The 15,155-nt window shown below is 33.3% G+C and overlaps 1 protein-coding gene and 1 long non-coding RNA gene across 2 annotated transcripts; one reads left to right on the forward strand and one right to left on the reverse strand.

Moving 5' to 3' along the window:
- The first annotated feature begins 226 nt into the window (after window positions 1–226).
- On the forward strand, window positions 227–2,028 carry LOC132623541 (uncharacterized). The gene is made up of 3 exons (XR_009576288.1): window positions 227–1,059; window positions 1,164–1,219; window positions 1,713–2,028. It is a non-coding gene; the product is annotated as an uncharacterized LOC132623541 (long non-coding RNA).
- A 2,368-nt stretch (window positions 2,029–4,396) lies between these two features.
- LOC132627943 (allene oxide synthase 1, chloroplastic-like) lies at window positions 4,397–6,420 on the reverse strand. The gene has a single exon (XM_060343571.1). It carries the CDS (start codon window positions 6,223–6,225, stop codon window positions 4,657–4,659), a length of 1,569 nt encoding a protein of 522 aa, XP_060199554.1. The 5' UTR covers window positions 6,226–6,420; the 3' UTR covers window positions 4,397–4,656.
- Window positions 6,421–15,155: the final 8,735 nt, after the last annotated feature.

The following is a 15,155-nucleotide window of genomic DNA, read 5'->3' on the forward strand; positions in this document are numbered from 1 at the left end:
ATGAAAGCAACAATAGGAGAGACTACATCCATATAACCCAATTAGCAAACCACTAGAACCCACGAGAATTTAGATTATTGCAGATTAAAAAAGTTTTATTAAAAAAGAAAATTGGTGTTGGTTGAACTACGTTACAAATTGAAACATCCATGTTCGCTTTAGGAGTCGTTGTATTTACCTGGATAAAAAATCAACGTTCCAGATTCAAGTCACTCTGTTAGTAAAAGGTTGATATATGAAGTGGATACATGAACATCTGTTTAAAAGTTCAACATATCATCAAAACCATAATGAAAGCAACAATAGGAGAGACTACATCCATATAACCCAATTAGCAAACCACTAGAACCCACGAGAATTTAGATTATTGCAGATTAAAAAAGTTTTATTAAAAAAGAAAATTGGTGTTGGTTGAACTACGTTCCTTGTGGACAAAATTCGTTTGGGGATGATTGTGAACAAAATTTGCTTAATGTTCTAGGCAAAAATGAATTACACTATGGATGTCTTTGATTGTGGAATGACTGCCCCCAATGTCAAGGACCCTGATCGAACTTTCATGTTTGATGCTGGAAGATGTCATCTTAATCAACTATACTACTTCTCTCTTTTCTTTAAGGATTAATCATTTTCATTAATTATTCCATCTACTTGATTTCATTTTCCTTCCATCTTTTTGAGAAGGTATTTTTTCTTTCCATTTTATGAAAGGTCTTTTTTCTTTAATTTTTTTTTTTTTTTTGGTATTATTGTAGGCATACAGCTTTGTACAATTGGCAGAGTCGTAGTATGCTGAAAGCCAAGGAATGGATATTAAGGGCCATCCAAAGGTTCTAAATACAAGAAAGTGAGTTAACCTGTCTTTCTACATTCATAAAATCTTCAATTATAGTTCTTACGAAGATGGTTATTGATTTGAAAACGTTACCATTATTTTTGCAGCTCGGGATGATGTTATTGCCCTTAGTTCACTTTTCAAACTCTTACAAGTTGATTTTTCAAAAAATGTAAGAAAATCAGGGATGATAATGGGGCAGAGCAAACTCCAAATGGTGTAAGGTAGGGGAATTTATAAATGGGGCGGACCGAGGCAGAAGTTAATCTTTGAAATACTTTAATGGGGCAAAGACATAAGGCTTTAAGATTCGATTTTTTGTTGACAGGTAGTTTTGCTTCTAATAAGACCTGGAGGAACTGCAGACACTTAGATATGGAGAAGGTACGTAGTACGATGTAACAAGCTTTACATGATCTTCCTGCAACATCAATTCATGCCTCTAAGACAATTCTTGAAGGATAAAACATCTGTTATCACTAGCCAGGCAATATATTCTAGGCAAATTATCTAAATACTTAAGGTGAGGTATGTTCAAATTTGTGAAAGTACTGGCTGCTCTTGGTGCTTCCTTACTAAGTGAATTTTTTATTATGAACCTACATATAAATTTTTGACAGTGTCAACCTATTTTTAATTAGAAAACTAAATTATTACAGTGGTTAATATGAAAAACCTTCGGATGAGTGCTATGTTTTTAATTTATTCAAGCTAAAGCACTAATGAGGACCAAGTTACTGTTTTACCCCTATTTGAATTCACAATTACAGGAACGTTTCTATAGTACAATCTATACTACTTTTAGTACAATAGTTCATTGCAGTGTTGGTACACTGCTTGTTGGCTTCTAAAATATAGAATGTGTTCTGATACGTAGGGAATTTGCACTGGTACTGTTTGTGCACATTCCAGCGCGCAGATGTCTGGACTTTTGAAGTCCCTGAAGACAGTAATGGTGATTCCTGGCCAAATGTATGCAACTGCCTTCTTTTGTCTAAAATTTCAAATACGAAGTGATGTGGTATAATTGACAGTTCCCATTGTTAATAGCATATGTCCAACCATTATTTTCATAAGCTTTTTGATAATGTAATTTCAAATGTTTGGTGGTTTGACGTTGCCGACAGTTCTAATAGGTAGTAATGTGACGCTTCTAAATTGTACTTTGATTACATCATTGTGTAGCAATCGGAAAATTCAGATTGTGAGGTGGCTTGGTGTAGTGCAGTTCTTACTGGTTAATAATTGTGTCCAAGACTTATTTTGTGAGATTATTGTTGATGTTTTGATATTCCCTAAAGTGATTGTCACTGAATGTGATTGCCAGACGATTCATATGAGAAAAATATTTTAGCTTGCACTTTTATGGACGAGTTGCATCAAAATATTCTAGATGTTCGGCTCGTGCTCTGTAGGGGCCATGACCCTCTAGTAATTATAATAAGTGAACATAATTTGATGTAAATGAGTTTCTCTCATATACATTTAAGATCTTTTGAGAAAAGTCGTACAAGCTGCGTTTCAATCGGACAATATCATACTATATTGAAACATCTTTGGGTTGGCATTGCCCAACAATGTGTATCAGAATAATATAGCTTGACGAGATGAGTATCGAGATGTCATGGCCATGGTATACTACCTTTACTATGTCAAAGGTAGCTTGGAACGCACGCGCACAAGAAGAAGTCAGCTCTAGGATTCGGTGCCTGTAAATGCTCGGTCGTGTGGGTGGCACGGTGAATCTTGAAAATTGACCGGTGAATCTAGGTGATAGGCCATGGGAAACTTAATTAGTTCAAGTGGGAAATCCGGGGATCATGGTGATGGGCAAATTTAGTTCAAAGGGGAAATTGCTAAATGTGTTAAAAATGTCCCACGTTCGTGATTGAAAATATTTGGAAGCCACATAAAAGGTATAGCAATAGTAAGGTCTTTCGAGTAAAATAGTGCGGATATTGTCACACGATGTAAAAGTAACTCTAGGATGGTTTTAACCCAATAAATATAGTTTAAATAAAGGTGGATCTAATATTTGAGAAAAATTTAATTATATCAACGGATTTGAAGTTCACGGTGACATGATAGTATCTAATTGTATATACAACATATTTCCAAATTATAAAGACTTCAACTTCATCTTATTTTTAAAAATTACAAAAGTTGTTCTCATTTCAAGATTTGCTTAGTGGAAGTAGTTCAACGTCAAGCCCCCACGCAATTTATAATATGCAATTCAAGGGGACCAAAATTTTGCTGTCTTGTCACGTATGATGAATTGCGACAAAAATATAGCCCATAGAGGGGAAACAGATTGATATAAACTAATTCATCAAGTATTCTATATTCGTAAGTAGGACAAACCAACAAAGAGCTTTAAGTTTTCGAGTCTCTTTAACCAGTAGTTAGTTAAGAGTATATATCAGTTTGAAACATAACTCAAAAAAGCATGCTTAATTGTATAATCCATCCGTTCCCAGTTGATATTCACCTTTGCTCAAAAAAATTGTCCATAAATAATTGTCACTTCATCAAACCAAGACTATAGTTAGACAATTATTTTCAATTTTACCTTAATGTTAAAGAAGTAACTGTATTTAATATTGGTCAATTTTTTTTTTAAAAAAAACCTAATAAATAGAAATAACTTAGTAAACTATTTCTTTTATTCAATATTTTATTAATGTGTATGAAAAAAGCTAGAGAGGCAGCTAAAAATAGGACGGAGGGAGTATTTATTAACTATTAAGCATTTGGAGACCACAAACAAAACAAATGCCTCATTAACATAGATAGCTAGTCGTGATCAACCATATTATATTGTTAGTTGGCCTGATCTTGCTAAAAACAGGAATAAAATTAGTTATTACAGTATATATAGCACATCAGAATCCAACCAAATTAAAGGAGACTGCTCTACTTTCAGAGGATACAGATTGTATAAAGTAATAGTGCACTTTTATATGCTGATAGCCAGCCTGTTAGTGTAAGTAATTTTTATATATATAATTCAACTTGTTATGATAGAGCTGGAATGACTATATATCTTTCAGATTACCAAATCTAACTTACTATAAACCAATATTATGAGCCACCAATTCATAGGAAGAATTGACTATGTGAAGAAGCCAACTCACAACTGCCCTTGTAAGTACTAACATTATTTTGAGAATTTGATATGCCCAGACTTCCTAGTAGAGTTCATGAAAAACGTTACTTTGAATCTATCTCGTGTTACATTTCATATTTTACATCTAACTTGTAGAAGAGTTTTATTTTGTTATTTAAACTTGTAAACGTCTATTCAGATGAATTATCTTGCGTCCTTAGCTCTATTCATGCTAGTAATAGTCAGAAAAGTTTATTTCTTTCATAACGAGTATATATAGACTACAGTTTATAGTGATAAAAGAAATACAATGTTACTTGAGGCACATTCAGTTACCAGTCTTCTATACCGAAACTATTCAATTGACGCGTCGAATCCAACAAAAACATAGGCACCACTTGTGATTTTGGCAAACAGTCAAGAATATTAGAATAAACATTAGATGTCCATAATATTGCAAACTGCATGAGGCCATTTGACATTAGAATAAACATGCGGGGTGGTATTGTACATTAACACTTGAAATATGTCATCCAGAACAAAATGTGAACCTGCAATTTGCTTCTTCTTTGCTTCAGCATGAAGCTTCAATCTCCAAATTTTCTCAAATCCAGCTTCACAATCTATGTAATTTTTTTTCTCTATATATATATACTTAGCATGTTTCTCTATCTGTATATACACTCGTAAATATGATACACTAGCAAGTTTACTAATTAGGTGACCAAAAGCTGGCTCTTTTCAAAGATGTTAAGGTAATTGCAGCACCTAAAGGAGATGCACCAACTTCAATCTCAAACGAATCATATCGAAGGAACAATTCCACCAACAACAATCTTGAAACCAACACCACGAAATCTTTTCCTGCACACTGCTTGTTATTAACTGATGGGTTCTCTGTTTCAGATCCATTTGACCATAACACATGTTTCAATAGCTTCTCCCCTTCCTCACCGATAAACCTATCAGCAACAAACTCTTCCGATCGTTCAAATATTTTCGGATCTTTAGTTGCAAATGGTTGAAACCCATAAAGTAGCTCACCTTCTTTAATCGCAAATGATGCATCGTGGGACTCTATTATCATGTCACGTTTTGCTCTGCCGTATTGTGATGCTACTGGTGGTTCAATACGTAAGGACTCATAGACTACTGATTTCATTAGTGGCATTTTTTCCATGGCAGCCATTGTGACTTTTCCATTGTTTGATTTAATGACTTCGCGTATCTCCTGAGCTAGTTCGCTGTGCAGTTTGGCCCCAGCTCTGCCTATCCATTTCAACATATTAGGGAAAAAGATTTTAATTCCTCCGAATGAATTAAAACATGTCGCGAATAGCAAATTATGACAAGCCTCCTCACGTGAAATACCGAATTTTTCTGCTTCATCAAGAACGGAAGTTGAGTTATCATAGAAGAAGTTGTACAATCTCTGGTAGTCTTTTTTCACTAAAGCAGGGGGCAGCCTAAAAGTATGCATGACAAGGTCTTCAAGAACCTTTGGTAGGCCAAGAATTAGCAAAGGATGAAGCTGAAACAACACCCATTTGCCAATCAACTTGGGTCCATCAGATCCGAGTTTGGTGTCTAGGGGATTAACTCCGTATAAAGATCGAGCCAGGAAGTTAAATGCAGCTTGGTCATTTGCTGCATTAAGCTCTGCCTTCCCTTTCGTGGCGAGTTCATTCTCTAGTGTTTCAAATAGCTCGGAATAGCTATTGTGGAACTCGGGGATGACTTCGTTACGTCGTGATGAAAGGAGGTAAAACATGAGTTTCTTCAATTTAGCGTGATTTGGTTCGGAAGGATCGAGATAGGAGAGAACACGGTAACCGCCTGTGAGCTCAGTGGAAGGCATGAAAGTACCGGTGAAGAGATCTTTTTTCTCAACCTTAGAGACATCAAAAAGGGTGGGAAAACTTTTACCATCGAGCAAAACAACAACGTTTGGGTTGAAGGAAATGAAAGGACCAGGTGGCATGTTTGTTCGAAAAACAGTAGATTGATGTTTCTGAATTCGAGATTTGAAAAACTCATTTTTGCCCTGATTGTAAAAGTAATCAAGTCTGTCTTTCCATGGACCAACCAATGGTAGTCCACAATCTCCGGGGACTTTTCTGGTCGGGAGTTTTGTTGGTTTAACGGGTGGCGATGAAATGAAAGGTGGCCTCTCAGACACTGAATCTTTAATGGATCGAACAATGACCCGATTAGATGATGATGATTTATGTGAGGGGAATTGTAGCTGAAGAGAAGGAAGAGCAAAAGAAGTTGATGCCATTACTAATAACTTCTGTTAGAAATCAAGAATGGAACTTTGACTATTCTTCTTCAACAAATGTATGTTGTATGAGGAATTTTGATCAAGAGAAGAGGACTTCAATGGAGATGAATGAGAATGAGAAATATCTGTGGGTATTCTTCCCTATAAATAAAGGGTGACGTCAAAAGGTAGGTGATGGCTTGTGAGATCTTAATCATGTGATAGTAACAGGTATATTATGGCTGTGGGGTGGGCTTAGGGCTTATTGGTTTCTCTGGTGCTTTTAATATTGTGTTTTTTCATTCAGTTTTTTTTTTTTTTGGGGGGGGGGGGGGGGATCTAAGTAGCAATAATATATTAGTGGTAATTTTTTTTCCCACACCGCCGTGTTTGATTCCTCTTGTTCCTCACTATTTTTTTCAATTACTAAATTACTAATAGTACACTGCTAGCTTTTCGGATTGTTGGCTTGTTTTTCATTTTCCGTCCACTTAACGTGATATCGTCTACTTTTGCAATTACTAAATTTTAATGTTTCCACGATCGTTTATGAATTATTTGTATCATGTTCATGCACTATTCCCTCTTAGGATTCGCTAAATATTAAATAATATGCATTCTTTCTTATCAAAGGAATTAAAAATAAAATAAATAAAAGAATAAAAAATAACGAAGACACGGCTTTTCGTTTGATTAGAACATAGACGTACTTCCAACTGGAACAGTTGAATTTCCAGTTATCCACGGTCTGAGTGGGTGATGTTTTCACGTCAAACACAAAAATTATGGTCAAAATCGAATAGTCTTTGGGAGAATATTGTATATGAAGTTTTTAAAACAAGACCAGTTGATGACATTGTTCTTTTATCTAATTAGTCAATTATATAAAAGTTCAAACTTAACTCCCAACTTTTGCTGCTACCATTTTTAGTTTTCCATCAGGACGGCATTGATTTGACTTGTCAACGTGTTGAAAAAGTCAAAGACTACGCTGGTCAACCATTTCCTTCCCATTGCCGTCCTTATACTATACTTACTACGTCTGCTCTTTTCATCTTATCCCACCAAAATTTTATCTCTGTTATAAATGTTATTATAAAATTGTAATGTTTATCTTTAGGAGAAATTTTAGAATTTGTGACTTTGCCATCAAGTCAATTCTCTTTTATAAATAGAGATGTTCTCTTCATTGTATTTCATCCCTCATAAGAAATAAAAACTCTCTTCTCTCTTGTTCTACATATATTCTTGCTTTAGTTTATTATTCTATAACACGTTATCAGCACGAGTCTCTAATATTATTTGTGATTACTTATAATTTGTTTCTTAGTTCGTTATCAGTATGAAACAAGTAAACATGATCTCCGGCTGTGGCATCCTCAATTAAATTGAGATTATCGGCTACTTTCAACGACACCTCAGTAAGTATATCCTTAAAGTGGTATTCTTATCAAACTCTACTGCAATTGATTCCTCCTGTGATTGGTTTTAAATCTGTTGCTATGGAGTACTTCTAACTTAACAACAATAGTAACCATCACTTGCTTACAAAAAGAGATTTACAATTCCATCTGACCTTTAATTTTTAAAGGCCTTGTTAATATTAACAATTATTTATTGTGGGATCCATGTGTAAATAGCATACAGCTTACAAACTTCATGCATATCCAATTTTCCAGAGCATATGCTTATCTTAAAGGTTTACCGGTATTGTATTTTCAAAGCATATATAAGCAAAACATTTGTGTTGTTTAATATCTGCACTGCAATAGCTTTGTCAGAAAATTCTATGTTATAGGCGGATTCGACTTTGGCTCGTGTATCAATATGTAGAATTAATTGTACAACAGTTTTATAATTTAAATATCTTATATTAATAAATATACTCAAACTCCGGCAGAGTTTGCAAATATCTATATATAATATAAAGCTAGGCATAGACAAGGTGATGTGGCACCTCTCTATGGCCTAGAATCATATTTATCTTTTTTCTCCTTTTTTTGGCATTTTTCTCTCTTCTTTGGTTTATTTTCTCTTCAACATCATTATTATTTATTTAAACTGCAATTAAGGATATGTCAGCATTGAATTTTAAGGTGAATAATCATATAATAATAGCTTTATACGGTCATTGTGCAAAGTGGGTATATGGAGAAGGAAGAGATTTAAATGCCTCAATTATCACATATGTTACTAATCCACCATTTCCTCTTCCCTCATTGTAACTGTAGACATGCATTGATAGTGAGAATTGAGAGGTTTGAGTTTAGGATATATAGTAAATGTTTATAATTTTTAGAGTCTCGAGAACATGACACTCAAAAAGATAAAAAGAGATGCTAGATTATATCGCTCCATTAAAGAGGATAGGATAAATTTTGGTGCATATTGTGGAAGGAAATTGTCACTGAAGTGTGAAAATTCAAGCCATTGAGAACAATAACTAAAGATTCTGGTAATTTTCTTCATAGTTTCTTTTAAAAGTTCTACCATTTTTAGCTTTTTTTTGCCCTTAACCTTTAAAGCATTAGATATGCTTAGATAAGAATCTCGACTTTCCTTCTTGCTGGATATGAGGAGATGAGATGATATCCATACTCTCTTAATTTTTGAGTAACAACAAGCTTTAAAATCGCAAAAGATGTGTTTGCCGAGATTTAACGAGACAAAAAGAAACTCCTTTATAAAGAGAAATAAGAGAGAAGATTGTATGAAAAGGCTGACGGAACCAACTGTTGTTCTTCCCAATCTTCTTAATTTTATAATTCTACTCCAAAAAATAAAACCGTAGGTGTTATTCAGAATCAACTGTCGCTTTTTCTTGTGACTCTTCAAATACGAAAAGCTAATGTGTTCACTAGACAATTTTCATTGATAACATTTAATACACGATTGAGTATTTTCTTCTAATATTTTTCATTTTCTAATATTGTGACAAGATGAGTGTTCTTTCTATGTCTCAGATTTTTATATTAGATATTGCGCAAGACTTCCTTAATAACAAGCGATGATCGAGGTTTTAGTCAGAAATCTTGACGAATCGCCAGGATTTTAGTCACAAGGCTTGCCTTAGCCACAAATGAATCGGGATGATGACCATAAGAATTTAAGCAACGCATTTTGTTTTAAAATTTGTTGAATTGTTCTAAATGTTTCATTTAAAATGAGTCAATGTAATTTAATTTGTGAGTGAAGTAAGTATATTAATTCATTCGCTTATATTAAGATTTTAGAAATATTAAAAAAATCGTTGGATGAGTTAGAAAATAAATATTTCACGTATTTATTAGTAAGATTTTTTATGACTGCGCGAAGCGCGGACCATTTCACTAGTATATATAGACGATCATTGAAGTGGTAATATTTTTCTTAGTCTTGTTATGGCTAAATTCATTTATGCCTATAACCACCAGAAGTGGTAATTTATTTCATGTCTTCGTTAATCACAAGAAGTGATAATATTGTTACTGGCTTATTATGATTATATATAGTATTATGGAAGACACATTAGAGAAGAACTTTTTACATTTATGTATGCTTCGATTTGCTCCTGAAGTAGCAATAGCTTGAAAGATATTATAAGCTATTACAATTTGATATGCTTAAGACACACTCAGATCATTATGTTTCATTCCTGAAGAATGAGAACTCTTACTAGACGTTACAAATACAGATCTATTCCCTGAACTAAATATGACAACATTTAGTAAAGCTAATAAATACGGACGTGTACTTGATTATGGAGATATCACAATTCACCTCCAGAAGAGGTAGAATAATTGAGAAGAAATATTCTAAATACTCTTATGTTAAATATCTCATCAAATTTTCTTTCATGACACCAGCAGTGTCTAACAAAATCAATTAAGGGCTCCAAAAGAGCCTAATTGTTTGTATACAAGAATTATGGCACCAGTAGTGTCCAAACAATATCTGATTATGGGGAATAAATTAAAAGCTCCTGAAAAGCCGATATATTATTATGTCATTCGTTCGTGATTGTAATATACGAAGTTGTTATGATTGAAACAAAAGTTGTAGTAAACCCGAAGTTTACTAAAGTAAATGGCTATCATATTGAAGCTATAAATGATTGGAGGATTAATTATCTTCAAAATTATAGTGGGTAAGAAGTATATATGTGAATGGTTACCCTCTTTATTCTCCAAATTATGCTACACAAATATAAGCATGATGAAATCACATGTCACGGTAAACCAGAAGTTTATTAGCAAAAAATATAATAATTCATGTCATAGTAAACCAGAAGTTTACTAAAACAAATAGCACATGGCATGGCAAACTTGAAGTTTACTAGTATAAATAATTTTATTATTCGGCATGAGCGGTATGGCTATCTCGATTCAAATATGATGTGCAGATTGAATAGTTGACATATATTGAAGAACTAGAAGATTCTTGAAGAAATTATTTTTGTTGCTTGTTCTCAGGATAAGTTGATTATACCGGCTAATGTTGGGGTTGAATTCCCTAATTCTGGAAAAATATAAAAGGTGAATATGAGCTCGTTCACCTGTTATGTGATATCTTAAATAGATGCATCGATAAGACAGTCACATGTGCATTTATTGTCAACCTGCAGTTTGACATATGCAAAGTTACTTGCTCAAAATGATTGAGTTGAGAGCGCAATTTTTATATTATGTAATCAAGACAATCCATCTTGATAATGCTGGTTTATATCCAAGCTGGTTTGGTGTTAAATGCCTCCATTAAATAATCAAATCATTGCTTATGAGAATAAAGCTTCATGTGCTGGTCTGAGATATGATATATTGTATATGACATCACTTGTATGCTTCAGACCAATAGATTATGATAAATTCTCCCCCCACAATTGATTCAGGGTTAGGAACCAGATATTTCCATCTAACAGTTTTTTATATGTGGTATATGATTAATTAATCTACCATGATGCACAAGATAGATTCCCCCAAAAAAGATGCGATATATGTTAGTTTTTTTAACATAAGGGGGAGAGACTAAGCAACTGAGGAATATGTTATGAATTATCATTAGTATAATCCTCATTAAAAGGATAATTCAACTCAAATGCTAGTAGCATTTTGCTGACCCAAAATTAATTTCTAATTTCAGTTGCAAAATGCTCCTATAAAATTCATGTCCCCGAAGGACAGAGTTTACAACATGTATGAAGCGTGGTAGACTAATCGGTTCCAAACTCAATAATCTTTGAAAAGAAAGAGGAGCAAATGATCAATGATCATTATAAGGAGGCAATGTGCTCTTGAAGAGCCTGCGACATAACACTTCATGAAACCTCATGAGAGGTTTAGGTACCTAAAAATAATGGAAGTGATGAGATCTCAATAAGTTATGTCACATTGCGAACCGATACAAATGATATATCGTCGACGATATCTTTGGTACAATATAGTGCAATATTGTAAAAGATTGTGAGGATCTGAATTCTACGTATATAAAGCATGCTAACGTAGAAATTATTATCGAGTGAAATGACGCACCTTGGTTAGCGTAAAGCTTATTGGACCTGCTGTCCGGACACCAGAAGATGTCACATATTTAAATAGAAATAGATGTTGTCACAGCCTATATGAATTACTTGACAAAATTATATGAAAATTCCTGAAGAATTTTAAATGCCTGAAGCATATACAAGTTGTACAAATTTGTTCATAATTCTTATATGAATTAAGTTAAGCAAGGTGAACGCGATTTTATCACCTTAATGGATATTTACTGACTAAGGGCACAAATGACTCTATTTATCCTTACGTCTTTGTGAAAATGAAAATATGTCATATTGTTGGTGCAAGTTGATTACTTGAATATTATTGAAACTCTTGAAGAGTTCTTAAAAGCAGTATATTATCTGTTGAAAGAAGTTGAAATGAGAAACTTGCAGAATATTTTGGTCCTGAAGTGCCATATCTTTATGCAATTGATGCATTTATATATTTTGCTATGACTATGAGGGATTATAGTCATATGATGTTGGTCTGCATGACAATCAAATCATATAAAGATAACATCTGTTTATAAAGCAATTCAGGAATGCACTTGGAGTGATTTCAACAATATTATATGCTGATGCAACTCTATCCAAAGACTGAAGATGTAGCAACATACATACCCCAACTAAAGAGTGGATTCATAAAAGGATAAAGCTTATTTCACAAAAGTTGTTCTTCACACACAAGCTCCAGAAGAAAGGTGATATCAACTTGCAAGAGATTTGTTCGAGCGATAATATGGCTGATTTATTCACCAAATCTCTACAAATTACAACTTTCAAGAAGATGGTGCACAAGATTGTAATGGGAAAATTCAAGTTTTGGAGTGATGTACCCATCAGGGGGAGTTAATACGTGTTGTACTCTTTTTCCCTTAGCCAAGGTTTTGTCCCAATTGGGGTTTCCTTGCAAGGTTTTTAATGAGGCAACCAAATGGCGTATTATTAGAAATATGTACTCTTTTTCCTGCACTAGAATTTTTCCCACTGAGTTTTTTCTAGTAAGGTTTTAATGAGGCATATTAACTATCGAAATAGACACGAAGGGGGAGTGTTATAAATATTATTATAATATTGTGATGTCTATCTTTAGGAGGGATTTTAGGGTTTGTGACTTTGACACCAAGTCAATTCTCTCCTATAAATAGAGATGTTCTCTTCATTGTATTTCATCCCTTATAAGAAATAAGAACTCTCTTCTCTCTTGTTCTACATATATTCTTGCTTTAGTTTATTATTTTATAACAATTTCTGTTTTTTTCTTTTTCTTTTCTAGAGTAATTCCTTACTAATTTCAAATAAAGGTAGCGGGGCAGTGTGGTACACGATTTATTCTTATACTGTAAAATTTATTTTTACATATAATGTTTATGCAAATCAATAAATGCATAATATATATGTTTACACATAAAATTCATATGACTAATTTTTATATGTCCTTGTCTTAATTATTTTTTTGCTTAAATTATAATAAGTTAATATAATTTGATGTAAATAAGATTTTACTGTATACATTGAGGCATTTCGAGAAAAACCGTGAGGATTTGGCCCAAAGCGGACTGTATTATACTATATTAAGATTATTTTTGTGTGTGCTTAGCCCAATAATTGGCATCAAAATAATGGTTCGACGAGACGATGGGGCTCAGTTTACTACGCCAAAGATAGCTTGGAGACACGCACACACAAAAAAAAAAATAGCTTTGGGGTTTAGTGGCCATAAAATGTCTGATCGTGTGGTAGCACACATGAAATCTCGAAAATTAATTGACCCGTGGATCTTGGTTTTAAGCCAAGCGAAACTTAGTACAAGAAAAAAAAACTAGTGGATTGTGGTGATGGAGCTCTTGAACTTAGTTCTACTGGGAACTTGTTGGGTAGTCCCACATTCGCAATTGAGAAAATTGGAAAGCTACATAAAAGTTATAGGAAAACTAAGGTCTTTTGAGGAAAATTGTACGGAATGAATATTATCACATCATGCTAAGAGTAAATTTGGTTTGATTTAACCCAACAAATAATATAGGTAAAGGTGGATCTAATATTTGAGAAAAAAGTTAATCAGATCAACAGATTTGAAGTTCAAGGTAATTGATGATATGGTAGCATCTAATTGTACATCTTACCTAAGTTACAAAAGACTTTCACCTTAAAGTTTAAAATGATAAAACTTGTCCTCATCATATCTAGAAATGTATAGTACTATAATGCATATAATTGCATGGGGACCAATTTTGTTTTCTCCTCATAAACGATGGAACGTGACAAAGATATTTCAGCACTTTTTCTATGTTCGTAAGCAAGCAGCACAAAGGGCTTTAACTTTTCGAGTCTCTTTAATCAGTAATTGGTTAAGAGTATATGTCAGTTTGAATCATACTCCTTAGAAGCAAGCTTAATTGTGTATTTATTAACTAGTGTTGTATTAAGCATTTGGAGCCCATAAACAGATTAAATGCCTCATTCACATAGTGAGAAAGTCGTGATCAAGTTTCAACATATTGTTAGTTGACCTAATCTTGCTAAAAAGAGGAATAAGATTAGATATTAAGTATACCGTATACGTCATTAGAATCCAATCAAAGAGATTCAAGGAAACGAATAGTATATAACAGTGAATTTGTATACGTTGAAGTATTAATAAATTGTATGTCATTAATGTAATTTGACTTGTTATGATAGACAGAGTCACTATATCTTTCTGATTATCAAAAGCCAATATGAGCCACTAGTTCACGACAAGAATTGGCTATGTGAAGAAGCCAACTCTTAACTGCCCTTGTAAGATAACATTATTATAAAATAATTTGATATGTCCAGACTTCTAAGTAGAATTCCTGCAAAACTTTATTTTGAATCTATCTATCTTGTGTTATATTCTATTCTATATGTTACGTCTAACTTGTGGAAGAGTTTTATTTTGTTATTTAAACTTATATACGTCTATTTCGGATGAATTTTCTCGTGTCTTTAGCTCTACTCATGCTAGTGATAGTCAAAAAGTCATTTTCTTTCATAATGAGTGTATATAGACTATAATCTATAGTAAGGACATTGCCATCTAAAAGATTTGTCTTTAACAAAAAAGTAAACTCTATAACTTGCAGCTCATTCATTCACCAGTCTTCTACACTGTACCTATTCAATTGACACGTCGAGTTGAACAGAAAGATAAGCAATACTCGGTATTCTGGCAAACAGTGAGTCAAGTAAGAAATAGACGACTAGCATGGTCACACATACAGATGTTAAAACAGTACTCTCTCCGTCTCAATGTAGTCACGCCTTCGAATTTTGAGAGTCAAATGAATTTTTCATTAACCATAATATTTTCATACTCCTTTTAAATATTTTGAATTAATAATTATTATAATTTATAGTATCCCTTAGGCAGTTTTCAAATATGTAAATTTCATTTTTTTAAAAATCTAAA

This window comes from Lycium barbarum, chromosome 2 (genome assembly GCF_019175385.1).
Source record: "Lycium barbarum isolate Lr01 chromosome 2, ASM1917538v2, whole genome shotgun sequence".
Taxonomy (NCBI): Eukaryota; Viridiplantae; Streptophyta; class Magnoliopsida; order Solanales; family Solanaceae; genus Lycium; species Lycium barbarum.